This window comes from Megascapheus bottae, unplaced genomic scaffold, assembly GCF_031878675.1.
Source record: "Megascapheus bottae isolate mThoBot1 unplaced genomic scaffold, mThoBot2.hap1 HAP1_SCAFFOLD_37, whole genome shotgun sequence".
Lineage (NCBI taxonomy): Eukaryota > Metazoa > Chordata > Mammalia > Rodentia > Geomyidae > Megascapheus > Megascapheus bottae.
This window is the reverse complement of record NW_028327804.1, coordinates 5664212-5679003: the sequence shown is the minus strand read 5'-3', so window position 1 is coordinate 5679003 and position 14792 is coordinate 5664212. Positions and strand designations below refer to the sequence as shown.

The 14792-nt window shown below is 38.9% G+C and overlaps 1 protein-coding gene and 1 pseudogene across 1 annotated transcript in view; both read left to right on the top strand.

The window, feature by feature from the left end:
• Window positions 1-14792, top strand: part of LOC150039190 (uncharacterized) — a 33485-nt gene that overhangs the window by 17405 nt on the left and 1288 nt on the right. Inside the window, exons 9-12 of the mRNA XM_090327980.1 lie at window positions 2147-2220; window positions 2581-2695; window positions 12055-12248; window positions 14077-14305. Coding sequence (XP_090184106.1) covers window positions 2147-2220; window positions 2581-2644 — 138 coding nt within the window. The 3' untranslated portion in view covers window positions 2645-2695; window positions 12055-12248; window positions 14077-14305. The remainder of the gene's footprint in view (window positions 1-2146; window positions 2221-2580; window positions 2696-12054; window positions 12249-14076; window positions 14306-14792) is intronic.
• Window positions 12686-13888, top strand: LOC150039191 (mitochondrial carrier homolog 2 pseudogene; annotated as a pseudogene).

Below are 14792 nucleotides of genomic sequence, written 5' to 3'. Positions count from 1 at the left end.
TCAGAGAGCTTTTGGGAAGTGATGTGTCACAACAAACCCTCAAGCTGAGTCCCTTCCACAAAACCTCATTCTCATCCCCGACTCCATATTCATTTGTTTCAGTATTTCAAGATAACTTGTAAAGAAATGATGTATGAATTTCCCCTGAATTGCAAATATATCACATTAATTTTTCTCTCATTTTACACCTAGAATAAAAGGCCTGAAATGTTAAGCATATGTAAAATCTATAAGTAGTTGATAAAATATCTACATTATGCTATTAGATTTCTTTTTAAAAGAATATTTATGTTAGCTGGGCTCAGTGGCTCACACCTGTAATCCTACTCAGGAGGCTGAGATCTGAGGATCGCAGTTTAAACAGCCTGGGAACTAAAGACCATGAGACTATTATCTCCAATTAACCACCAGAAAACCGGATATAGCACTGTGGTTCAAGGGGTATGGCAGTAGTCTTGAGCTGAAGAGCTCAGGGACAGAGCCCAGGTCCAGAGGTAGGAGAGTAGCCTTGAGCCAAAGAGCTCAGGGACAACACCCAGGCCTAGAGTTCAAGTCCCACAACTGACAAAAAAACATACTTTTACTGAACAGTTGTCATTATTAAGGAATTGTTACTAATGGAATTATTTATTCTCAAAAAATTGACAGACCAAGGTTTTTAAGCAATAACTCTTAAGCAATTATATATCAAAACCACATAAGGTAGTATAGGGTACCTATACTGTAACTGTACTAAGATAGCTTTTTAAATAAATGCGCATGGTTTTCTCACAGTGGTAAATAGAGAGCTTGTTTCCTTTACTAGATATTACCATATCATCTCACCTACAGAAAGAACTGCCAAAAAAAGGACTGCCTCTCCATTTTCTGCTAGGTCCCATTTTACTTTGCACCTTTGCATCTGAGTGCTTGCTAAAGTTGCCCGTCATGAGCCCTGTCTTAGAATGAATTGCTTTGAGGGGAATCTTGACTTTAGAGTAGAGTTCAGCATTTCAGGTGCATGGCTTTCCCCTGCCTCTGATTGTCAGCTCCATTACTTGCCGTCCAATGGAGAAGTGCCATTGTGCTTTCTGCTGCATGATCATGACCCCCTGAATAGCACTGAGAACAAGACATCTATCTCTTGCTTCCTGTGCCTAAAACCACTGCTGCCTATGGCACCTGTAGATACTTGCTTTAGCCATGGGGATTGATTCTGAAACCTTGTGCTCTCCACTTTCTGTCACTGTTACTGCTGTGAAGAAGGATTAGTCTCCTGAAGACTTCTCCCACCCACATGCCACTTCCTAAAGGATGGCATGTTATCAGAATATAAAATGTGATCATATGCAAATGCAGACAGTTCTCTGTGCTACTGGCCCTTTCTGGATGTTTCCTAGCTTAACATTTCCAAAGCCAGTGAATTCTATACTGTTCTGATTTTCATGGCACCAATGGAGAATTGAAGACACAGGCATTACCTTGCATGATAACACATACTAATTAGCTGAGGAGTGTGGTTCAGAGGCAGGCACTGTGCATACTATGAACATGCTACCACTCACACTCTGAGATGCAGAGCCCATTTATTACAGAATAACATGCTATTCCATCCCAAGCGTAGCCTAGTTCTGCATATTTGTATATGTGAAAGTTTCATATTCTATACAATGTGTTAGTGCTTTAAATTCCAAATATAAATGTTTTCCACAAACACTTCCCCATTTTGCCAATTAGAATGTCTGATAAAAAAACAAACCTTAAAAATAATGTTTGAGCAAGAAGTAAAAGGAGAATCTCTTAAAGGAGGAGGACTGGGATCATGTAGAGAGTAATAGGAGAAGCTAATAGAAGATATGACTAACATAAAATATGTGCAAAGAAACCCATTGTTCTAATGCACACTCAAAACATTTTTAAACTGCAAAAGTTCTAGAACAGGGTCATAATTATGTCTGTACAAGGCTAGCCAGTATAATTGTAGGCTCTGTGGACCATGTGAATTCCTTGAAACTGCCTTAGCGAAGTACACAGTATGAGCCCTAAAGTGGACCAGAACAGCATGGGGATGAAGGGGTCTCACAATGCTTGAAACATGCCAGCACAAAAACAGTTGGTGTACAAAAGTGTACCAGAATGTTGCTAAAATGTTTCTCATCTCTTTTAGTTGCAAGAAGGAAAGGAGGAAGGATGCACAGAAGCTGTACCAAAGGCAAAGGAAATGGAAGATGAAATGCAAAAGTATAAATTGAAGCAGCATAAATTACATACATCTGTGTGAAGCTAAGGAACCTGCATTCTGAGTTCCTAAAATGCATATCCAGGGGTTTGGGAAGTAGTTCAGTGGTTGGGAAGATGGTTGGCTGAATGGGGGCTTTTATAGGATCCACAACAGAACAAGAAGAGAAACATGATATGTGTATAACATCTCAAGTTAATCCTAATTTTGCACATTTTTATATGAAACAAAAGTATAATTACTAAAATCTTTTGAGGCATTTCAGAATATCTATAATCATTTATTTAGAACCTTGTTTAAAATTATATGAAACATTTAAAACTGGATACGTGGAAATAATTATTTTAAAACCTGCTTTGTAGGCTTGTACTTCAAAATTTCCTATTGAAAGCTACCATAGAAAAGAAAACAAAGAAAATTGAATGACTTCAACAAAAGCTGAAAAGACAAGGGGCAAAACTGGCAAGCTCTCCTTTGGTGAATCTCTTCCCAAAGTCTACCAAACTAAAGAGGAAGACTTCTTTTTCCATTGTTAGAGTAAGGAATGTTTAAGTCAATTTGACAAAGGTTATTGATGGCCGTATTTCTTTTCTCATCGGTTGTGGGGCTTGAACTCTGGGCCTGGCCACCGTCCATATCCAGCTCAAAGCTACAGCTCTACCCTTTCAGCCATAGTGCCAATTCCGTTTTTTTACTGGTTAATTGAAGATAAGAGTCTCACAGGACTTTTTGCCAGGGCTGGCTCTGAACCTTGTTCCTAAGATCTCAGCCTCCTTAGTAGCTAGGATTACAGGCATGAGCCACTGGTGTAGTATTTCTTGTATTCACATTGGTGCGTCATCCTCTTTACAGCTGTTGTGTTGACTTGATGGCACTTGAATTCAAAAAAGTTGATGAAGTTTGTAATAAGATGCCAAGGAAACTATATCATTGTAAATGAAACTTTTATGCTCACTTAATTTTATCAATGGTTAAATTTTGCCATCTAGAAATTGGTGTAATATCGGTATCAGAGAGTATTTTTAAATTAAAAAAAATAAATTTATTGTAAAGATGATGTACAGATGAGTTACAGTTACATAAATCAGGTGATGAATACATTTGTTTTTGAACAGTGTTACTCTCTCCTTCATTTTCTCACAAGTTGTTCCCTCCAGATCTCCTGACCCTCCCCGTAGTTTAGTACATTTACAACATACAGTTTTTGATATTACAAGAAATTTAAGTAAAAAACAAACTTGTACTAGAGTCCTGAGTTTGTCTTTATAATCTAATATTTCAGTGATGTTTTGCAGAGGAATCATTTGTAATCTGAATTCCTCATGAAGAATGCATGGTATGTCCCTAGGGAACACTTTTCCCTCTAGAATGTTTTTCTCTCTGGCATCTGAAAAGAAAACCTAGCTGAGCATGATGCTACATACCTACATGAACTCAGCCCATGGGAGCCAAAGTGAGGGCAGCTTCTGTAGGTGGCTGTGGGTGCATAGGGAATTAACATTTCCCTATCTCAAAACAAACTGGGCATGCTCATAATCATGTTCATAATCTCATGTCTAAAATCTCAGCTACTTAGCATTGTTTAAGCATTGTTGCTTAAAAAGTATTCCCAGGTTTTATTCTTTGTTGTTGTTTTTGTTTCCTTTTTTTTGTCTGTTGATTTATCTGTCTTTGTGTGGATAAAGGAGAACATAAAGATAGGGAACAAAGAGTAAACAAATGTAGCAGTGGTACACAGTAGATTGTATGTTGAAAATGAGTTGTACAACTTGTGGGTGGGAACGGGAAGGAGTGACATTGTCCAAGAAGAAATGTACTCATTACCTGACTTATGTAATCCCAAGCATTCTGTACTTCCCCTTTCTAATAACAATTAAAACTGAATATTAAAAACTAAAACATGAAGAAACTATTTCACTTGGTTCATCAGACTTTCCAGGTCTTCCTTAAACAGCTCATCTCAGTAGAAATTTTTGAATCATTCAAGATGCCGATGTGTGGAGAGAACTGAAAGCTACATAAGAATTTAGCAGAACCAGAGCTCCTGAAACTCTCAATCCCCAGTCCCTTGCCTTGGGGCGGCCCCTGGAAGCAGCACAGGAAAACGTCCGCCAACTGCGCTCAGAGGGAAGCTCGCAGATCCATCCCATGGTCCACTGTGAGGCCACTGGCTGGGCTAAGAGCTAGTCGCGCAGCAACACATAAGTTTTCTTCTAACACTTTCCAAACGTTGTACTCAAATACTCTACCTACTTACCCCCCTGACCTCTCTCATTCTATTTTTCTATCTCTGGACGTCTGCTCCTCTTTCAACCCTTATACTGCATGGATCTACACTTGATGGCTGTTGAGCAACATTGTATATCTAGGTGTTTAATCATTCTCTAGGCTCAGAGGGACTTAAAGACAATAGAGATTGGATTGAGAGGCTTATTGTTTTGGATATAAATCGCTTATCAGTAAATAATTAGACTAGTCGGTAACTGCATGAAAAGAAAGAGTGATAACACCAACCAAAACTTGTGAACATCTAGAGTCTGCCAGCTACAGAGGTCTAGGTTGGTAATATCTGAAAAACTATAATCGTGTTTAGTATTAATCTTGCTCCCATTTTCAAATGGGCAGAACAAGAAACTCAAGAAAAATGTCAAATCAAGAAACAACAACTCCCACCTCCCCCACCCAATGTAAACAGCCAATGGAACAGTCATTGGCAAGCCTAGAGGAGAGTCTTCCAAGTGCTGTACAAATGCAATTGATAAACATCATTAATGAAAAATGTGAAAATATAAAGAAAGAGATAAGGGAGGAAGCCATATCTGAACAAGAGGAAACCATAAACAAGGTGATAAGTGAAAAAGAAGGAGCCATAAAGGAAGCCATAATAAAGGCTGTTCAAAGAAAGATGGATGAATTCATAGAATCCACAAATAAAAACGTGACCAAACTCCAGCAAATGTTCAAAGAAAATAAAGCTACTGAGCTAACCACTCAAATGGAAATCAAGGAGCTAATGAAATCCATACATGATCTAAAAGAAGAGATGCAAGGCATCAAAAATTAGCAATTAGTAGCAAGGGAGATGAAAAATAAAGTAGATAGCTTTGATAGCAGGTTAGACAATGCAGAGGAGAGAATTTCCGGGGCTGAAGATAATTTAGTTATTATAGAGAAAGAACAGAAAATGAGTCAATCAAAATCTAAGAAAAATGAGAGAGCGCTTCAGGAGGTCCAAGATACAATTAGGAAGCCTAATTTAAGGCTAATTGGTATTGAGGAGGGTCTGGAGAAAGAGGTCAATGGTATTGGAAATATACTTCAGGGAATCATCTCAGAGAATTTCCCAAATATCCAGAAGGGCAGACCCATCCAGATACAAGAAGCTATTAGAACCCCAAACAGACCTGACCAGAAAAGAACATCTCACCGCCACATCGTAATCCGAACTGGATCAGTAGAAACCAAACAAAGGATCCTAAAGGCAGCCAGGAAAAGGGTTCAGTAACCTATAAAGGAAAACCAATCAGAATAACCCCAGATTACTCAGCAGAGACCATGCAAGCAAGAAGTGACTGGTAGCATATATGTCATGCCCTGAAGTCAAATAACTACCAACCAAGAGTACTGTACCCAGCTAAGCTCTCATTCATAAGTGAGGGAACAATAAAAACATTCCATTCCAGGGAAAAGCTGCAACAATATGTCGCAACAAAACCAACACTACAGAGAATTCTGAAAGATGTTCTATACATAGAAAACCAAAATAAAGGCAATATAGGGAAAGAAATGGCACCTAAACAGCATACCACCTAAGGACCACAAGAACTGTCAAGACACAAGCCCAAATAAAATCTTTTAAAAATGGTAGGACCTAATAAATATCTCTCAATCCTAACTCTCAATATCAATGGACTCAACTCTCCAATTAAACAGCATAGGCTGTCTAGTTGGATCAAAAAGCAAGAGCCATCGTTCTGCTGTCTTCAAGAGACACATCTTACCCAAAAAAACAAGCATCTTTTGAAAGTGAGAGGTTGGAATAAACTCTATCAAGCTAACGGCCCCCATAAACAGGCTGGAGTTGCCATCCTCATATCAGATAAAATAGACTTCAAACTAAAATTAGTAAAAAAAAAAAGACAAAGAAGGTTACTACATACTACTAAAGGGATCTTTCCTCCAGGAAGACATAACGATCCTAAATATTTACACACCCAATCCCGGAGCTCCAAACTTCATCAAGCAAACTTTACTTACACTGAAACCATACATAGATCGAAATACAGTGATTGTCGGTGACTTTAACACACCACTTTCACCTATGGACAGATCAACAAGGCAAAAACTCAACAGAGAAACCTTAGAACTGAACAACTATATAGACCAAGTAGATCTAACAGACATCTGCAGAATATTCCACCCAGCAACAACACAATATACGTTTTTCTCAGCAGCACATGGAACATTTTCCAAAATAGATCACATCTTAGGCCATAAAACAAACCTGGACAGATTCAGAAACAATGAAATTATTCCATGCACACTCTCAGACCACAAAGGCATCAAATTGGAACTGAACACACATCTCCACCAACGAAAACCCTGTAACTTATGGAGACTGTACAACACATTGTTGAATCACCAATGGGTCATGGAAGAGATCAGAACAGAAATCCAACAGTTTATGAAATTTAACAGTAAGGAGCACACAAAATACAAACTCCTTTGGGACACAGCAAAGGCAGTACTCAGAGGAAAATTGATAGCGCTGAGTGCCTACAACAGCAAGTTGGAAATATTGCAAACCAACAAGTTAATGTCTCACCTTAAGCTCCTGGAAAAACAGCAACAACCAACCCTAATCCCAGTAGAAGAAAGCAAATAATTAAAATCAAAGCAGAATTAAATGATTTGGAATCCAAAAAAACTATAGAAAGAATCAACAAAACAAGGACTTGGTTCTTTGAAAGAATTAACAAAATTGACAAGCCCTTAGCAAATCTTACCAAAAAAGGAAGAGAGCATATCGAAATAAACAAAATCGCAGATGAAAATGGTAATATCACGACAGAAATTACCAAGATCCAGAATATCATGAGGGAATACTTCTCAAACCTTTATGCCAACAAATTTGAGAATCTAGATGAAATGGATGAATTCCTAGCCAATATTAACATACCCACACTGAACCAAGAAGAACTAACCCAACTCAACAGGCCTATTTCAAGCTCTGAAATAGAAATGGCAATTAGAGAACTTCCACCTAAGGAAAGCCCAGGGCCAGATGGATTCACAGCTGAATTCTATAAGGTCTTCAAAGCAGAGCTCACAGCAATACTCCTCAAGCTCTTCAACGAAATTTAAAATGAAGGTTCCTTGCCAAACTCACTCTATGAAGCCAGTATAACCTTCATCCCCAAACCAGACAGAGATTCATCAAAGAAAGAGAACTGTAGACCTATATCTTTGATGAACATCGATGCAAAACTTCTCAACAAAATACTGGCCAACCGTCTACAACAACTCATCAAAAAAATTATACACTATGATCAAACTGGATTCATCACAGGGAGGCAAAGCTGGTTCAACATACACAAATCAATTAATATAATTCAACACATCAACAGGAGCAAGGACAAAAATCACATGATTGTCTCAATAGACGCGGAAAAAGCATTTGACAAGATCCAACACCCCTTTATGTTAAAAGCTCTGGAGAAACTAGGAATCCATGGAACATTCCTCAATGTAATAAAGGCTGTGTATGAGAAACCTACTGCTCGTATTACACTTAATGGTGAAAATCTAAAGGCATTCCCTCTAAAATCAGGAACGAGACAAGGATGCCCACTCTCTCCACTCCTCTTTAACATAGTACTAGAATTCCTAGCCAGTGCAATAAGGCAAGAAGCAAGCATAAAGGGGATCAAAGGAGGGAAAGAGGAAATAAAACTATCCCTCTTTGCATATGACATGATTCTGTATTTAAAGAATCCTATAGACTCTACTCCCAAGCTCCTTGAGCTGATTCAATGCTTTGGAAGAGTAGTAGGCTATAAAATCAACCCTCAAAAATCAACTGCCTTCCTTTAAGCCAACAGTGAGAGGAACGAGGCAATAATCAGGAAAGAAACTCCTTTCACAATAGCCTCAAAGTAAATAAAGTACCTAGCAATTAGCTTAACTAAGAATGTAAAGGACCTTTTTGACGAAAACTTTAAAACCCTAAAAAAGGAAATTAAAGCAGAACTAAGGAAATGGAAAAACCTCCCATGCTCCTGGATTGGAAGAATCAACATTGTAAAAATGACAATCTTGCCAAGAGCTATCTACAAATTCATTGCAATACCCATCAACATCCCAATGTCATTCTTTAAAGAAATAGAAGAGGCAATCCAAAATTTCATATGGAATAATAAAAGACCCCGTATAGCAAAAACACTTCTTAGCAGAAAGAACAGCGCTGGAGGAATTTCAATACCAAACTTTAGACTCTATTACAGAGCTATAATTCTCAAAACAGCTTGGTACTGGCACAGGAACAGGCCTGAAGACCAATGGAATAGAACTGAGGACCCGGATATTAAACCACAGACCTATGGCCACCTAATCTTTGACAAGGGAGCCAAAAAAATAGAATGGAAGAAAGTCAGCCTCTTCAACAAGTAGTGTTGGCAGAACTGGTTAAGCACCTGCAGAAAACTAAAGCTGGATCCTTCTTTGTCACCTTGCACTAGAATTAACTCCAAATGGATCAAAGACCTGGAGGTAAAAGCCGACACACTGAAAAGTTTACAGGAAGGAATAGGAGATACACTAGGCCTCCTTGGCACAGGTCGAAACTTTCTTAATAAGGACCAAGAATCACAACAAATCAGAGAAAGGCTGGATAAGTGGGACTGCATTAAACTGCAGAGCTTTTGTATGGCAAAGGAGATACCTAGTAAACTAATCAGGAAGCCTACAGAGTGGGAGAAGATCTTCACCAACCAAACAACGGACAAAGGCCTCATATCTAAAATATATCAACAACTCAAAAAATTGAATCACTCCAAAACTAACCTCCAAAGTAACAACCATCCCATTAAAAAATGGGCCAAAGACTTAAAGAGAGTCTTCTCCAAAGAAGAAACAAAAATGGCCTATAGACACATGAAGAAATGCTCAACATCTCTGGTCATAAAAGAAATGCAAATCAAAACAACTCTAAGATTCCACCTCACTCCAGCTAGAATGGCCAGGATCAGGAAAACGAATAACAACAGATGCTGGAGGGGATGTGGCCAGGAGGGATCACTACTACACTGTTGGTGGGAATGCAAACTAATTCAACCACTATGGAAAGCAGTGTGGCAGTGCCTCAAAAGGCTAAACATAGAACTCCCCTATGACCCAGCAATTGCACTACTTGGCATTTACCCAACCACCCAGAAACAAGGACATACTAAACCCACTAACACAACCGTGTTCATTGCAGCACTATTCACCATAGCAAAGATATGGAACCAACCTAGATGTCCCTCAGTTGATGAGTGGATCAACAAGTTGTGGTATTTTTACACAATGGAATTCTATGCTGCTGTCAGAAAGAATGACATTGCCCCATTTTTAGGAAATGGAAAGACTTAGAAAAAATCATATTAAGTGAAGTAAGCCAGACTCAAAGGAACTTAGGCTCAATGGTTTCCCTCATTCGTCATAATCTGTAGAAACCTTGGGCTCTATTAGCAGAGATTTGCAATAGAGCAAAATCTTGATACATAAGGACATATAATGTGAAGCTAATTGAAAGGACTTCCAGGATAGTGAAACAAAAGCCATATAATGAATGATTGTTGTCCTTAATGTACTATGTTGTCTGTCATCTCCTTTGCTGTCCCTTGGTTATCTCATATTGGTATAGTATCTCACCTTGTTATCTGATTTATTGATGTTATTTGTATTTGGATATTTGAAATTTGATAGGGAAGGGGGGAAAACCAAGACGGGTGGGGGATGTGGGCGGGGAGGGATACGGGTACCAAGACATGTGAAAGGGCATCAATGTATGTGAATTAATGCACCTTCTATCTGGCAAATATCATGTAACCCTTTTACTAATTACAATAAAAAAATAAAAAAAAAAAGAAATTAGGACTCGAAGGAAAATTCCATGGAATTATATTGCCACAGTTGGAAACATTGAAAAATATTTGGAAACACTGAAAAACATTAAGGATATGATTTTTTAAAATAAAAAATAGGAGTTTTTTTGTGTTCAAAAAAAATAGAATTTAGCAGGAGAAAGTGTCAACCATCACCCATGCTTGCTCCTGTAATGATCAAGAACACAAGATGGCATGGGGAGGACTCGATGCGAGTAGTGAGGTAGTGTCTCCAGGAACTGATTCTGGATATAGTAGCTGTTTGCATGTAGTTCCATTATACACGTAGACATTTGTGATGACTGATCTCTCTGAAGGCTGAAGAAACACTGAAACATATTAATTAGTGCTATTTAAGTGGCATACTTTGATACACAGGACAGATAAATACACTGATAAAAGGTTCTCCAAACCAGGCACTGATGGCTCACTCCTGTAATCCTAGCTACTCGATCAAGGTTCAAAGCCAGCCCTGGCACAAAAGTCTGTGAGATTCTTATCTCCAACTAACCACTAGAAAGCTGGAAGTGCGCCATAGCCTTGAGCTGAAGAGCTCAGGGACACCGCCCAAGCCCAGAGTTCACGTCCCATGACCAACAAAAAAAGAAAGAAGGAAAAAAGAATAAAAAAGTGTCCTCCATGAAAGAGACTGCCAGGTTACATCAGATACATCAGGTTCTTAGAGAAGTGTATTAAGGAATTGAATGTTATAAAACTTGTAGTTCTACTAGTCATGTTCAAAAATAATAAGGGATTTGTTTTTGGTAATTCCCAAAGATGTGAAGTAGACATGTGGCCTAGGTTTATTAGCCACTTTGATCTCTTCTAAGATTCAAAAGTTCAATCTGAGATCTATCCAGCTGTATCCCTAACTCCTCCAGAGGTGCTCATGTCAGAGCCCATTAGCCAGGGATTCTGGGTGAATTTATTTCACAGGCACTGGGTTAACATGGAAAAACCAATCAAGAATAGGCTCTAGATATCCAACCCTGCAAATAATGCGGTTGAATATATGTCTGAAAGAAGCTTTAGAACAAGACCATGGCAAAAATAGGTCTCTAGAAAACTGCTCACCAAACAGAATAGGGGCAAGTCCTATAAAAAAGTCAGGGATTGTGGGTGAAAGCCAGACAAAGAATGATATTCAGCATCTTCAGGAAGTTTGTCCTCCTACACACGAGACCAGAAAATCACTGCTCAGAGCAACATGAGTTAGAATGAACAAGCAACATGTGACACCATCTACAGAAGAGACCTCGGCATGTAAAGGATTTTGTAGGTTTGTCTACAAGTACAATGGCAGGAACAAATACCATAGAAATATAAATGATCTCCTTAAATAGGTAAGGGCTGGAAATGTACATGAGGGAAATGAGTTTAGCCTTGAAAGGCTATGGAAACCGGAAGGGGTGGGACCAAATGTCAGAGATTGCTGCAAGTTCAATAGGAGTGGCCAGACGCACAAGGGAAAGGTGTGGCCACTGTTTGTAAGTGGAAGTGATGAGCAAAGCCAGACGATTCCTCTGCTTGGGATGGCTTTCCACGCATGCTCCTCAGAACTCAGCCTCCTGATTGTCTGGGCTTACAGAAGTGAGCCATTGAAATCATTGTTACAGTAGCTGTTTTCATGAAGTTCTGGGCTTTGCATGGCCAATGCTGTAATGCTTAAATATGTATTTTAATTTGATTTAGAGCCAAGGGCATGTTCAAAAGGGTTCAGAAAATTTAATAGAAAATCAGATTGAATGCAGGCTTAAAATGTTGGAATCTCAAGTTTCTCAACTAAAACAAGGACAAGAGATGCACAAAATAGAGATTCAACATTCCAAGGAGTTCTGTGTAGAGAGAGTAACCCATAGAGAGACTCAACAATATGAACTCAGCAAGTAAGTAATAAAATGAGAATGACAGAACATAATCCAAGGTCAGTGACTGTGTCTCTAGAGAAATGGTTGATGAGATTAGTAGGCTATGAGACATAAGTACTATGACTTTGGAATATAATTGTTAGTAAATTAACTTGTAAAATGTTACTCAAAAATGGGTACTATTATTTTCTTTATATGGATTTTCCCACTTAACTCTCTTATATGATGAATTTATTCTCTTAAATTATCTGCTACATATTCAACGTTAGTAATTAAGAAAGATACGTTGTTGTAAAATTCCTTTGCAGATTTGATATAAATAGAAATGTTGAATACAACTGGTTTTTTTTGCAAGATTCTACCCTAATTATTTCTCATGGGGATGTAGCAGAAAAATGCTATTAACTCCAAGGTGACAGACACTAGGGTTAGTCTTCTAAACTAAGACTGGAATTGGTCAATTCAGCGGCTGCATTTTTGTGTGTGGCCACTTGAGGGAGGCTGGAGATAAAATGCCTTTAGTGTCGCTCATCTGGGTGGGATATGTGCCTCTTCTTTCAACAATAGGACAAAATATTTTTGGGCAGCAAGTACGTCAGCTTCCTGGTCTCTTTTGTTATGCTCAGCACATTGGAAGCATCAACAGGAAGCATGGCTTGTTCACAGGCTTAACCCCAAGACTGTGTTCAGGAGCCCTTGGAACTGTGGTCCGTAGACACAGGAACTGGAAGTTTCCATAGAGAAGCCTCATGTTCCTTTGACCAAGTTATCAAAGAGACAACTCGAGAGATGATGACTCATTGTGCTGCTACCTTCATTACACATCCCCTTCACGTGATCACTCTGAGATGTATGATACAATCCATTGGCAGAGAATCCAAATACTTTGGACTTTATGACTCCATAATAACTATCTTTCGGGAAGAGGGCTTGCTGGGATTCTTTTTGGGTCTCATTCCTCACTGCCTAGGTGACATCATTTCTCTGTGGTTCTGTAACTCCCTGGCCTACCTCGTGAACACCTATGCACTGGACAGTGGGGTTTCTACCATGAATGAAATGAAAAGTGATTCCCAAGCTGTCACAGCATTCTTTGCCGTATGTTGACCTATCCCTTTATGCTTGTATCTAATCTTATGGCTGTCAACAACTGCAGGCTTGCTGGTGGATCCCCTCCTTACTCCCCACTGTATACTTCCTGGATAGATTGCTGGTACATGCTGCAAAAACAGGGAAATATGAGCCAAGGAAATAGCTTGTTTTTCTGGAAGGTCTCCTGTGGGAACTCTTATTATTATGACCTGAGAATGTTAATTTGAAGATGTGAGGCAGGGACAGTGACATTTCTATAGTCCCAGATGCACAGAATTATGGGAGAGAATGTTGATTTCTATACAGTGTGGCATGCTTTTTAAATAATCATTTAATCTTGGGAAAATGGAAAAAATGCCTTTGGTGTTTCTCTACTGCACTGAAAGGAGAAATGAAGAAGGGGTTAAAATATTTCCTTGTTCAGTGTGAAAGCAAGGGGAAGACAGAAGGGGCAAGTCCTGTCAGGCCTCATTGAAGATAGATAAAAGGAAGAAACTGCTCAAGAGCTTTTAAAATGATTTCTGATCCTGCATTCAGCTCTTATTCGTCCCAGAGGTTGTGACTGAATTATAATTCAGTGACAAATGCTTGTTTCCGCTCATAATATATAGATAGATGATGAGACTGAATGTTTTCTAGTTCTTGGGAATATTATCTAGAAACTTTTAAGTTGATTTGCTAAAAGGAAATTGTTCCTTAGGCGTTCTTTATTGACTAACGAAATGCTGGTATTTGTCCTTGGCAAACTTCACAGGACTGTGGACAGCATGAAGGAGGCCATTGAAGGAATTTCCTTGGTGATTGCCCACACTCAGTCTCTTGCCCATACTCCTGTCACAAGGCCTAGCAGCGAGGGCTCTTTTATGGAAAACTTTCCACATGATGCAGAATTGAAGGGAAGTTTCCCTCCTCGAGAAAACCATGTGACTTCTTCGTCAAATGCATACACTTCAGTTGAGAGCCTGGACCAGTACCTGAGCAGGGTCAGTTGCATTTCAATATGTTCCACTGGCTTGCAGTATTTGAATGATTGTTCTTCAGTTTTTGAAATCCTGACTTGTTTGACTGCTTTGTGTTCAGTTAATATTGCTACCATTCAGTGTTCATAATAGAATTGGAGATCTGGGCATTTTTTAAAACTTCAAGCTCTCATGCTGAATCTCTACAGTTATTTTGTTGTTGTTGGTGGTGGTATGTCTTTGTTGTTTACAGTGGTGCTTCCAATATCCTCCATACCTGTGCTCTCCACTCTCAGAATAATTTCAACAGTTGTTCTGGTTTCATTCATAGTTATCAAATAGTATACTTAAGAGCATTTCATACATGTCCCATACCTTCTTCTGTCATGTCCTCACTCCCCACTGCTGTCCCTTCCCCCAAAAGTTCCTCTTGTACATTCCTATTATTCATCTTTAAAGTCTAGATTTACAAGATAGAAAGAACCAATGACATTTGATTCTCTCAGTCTGG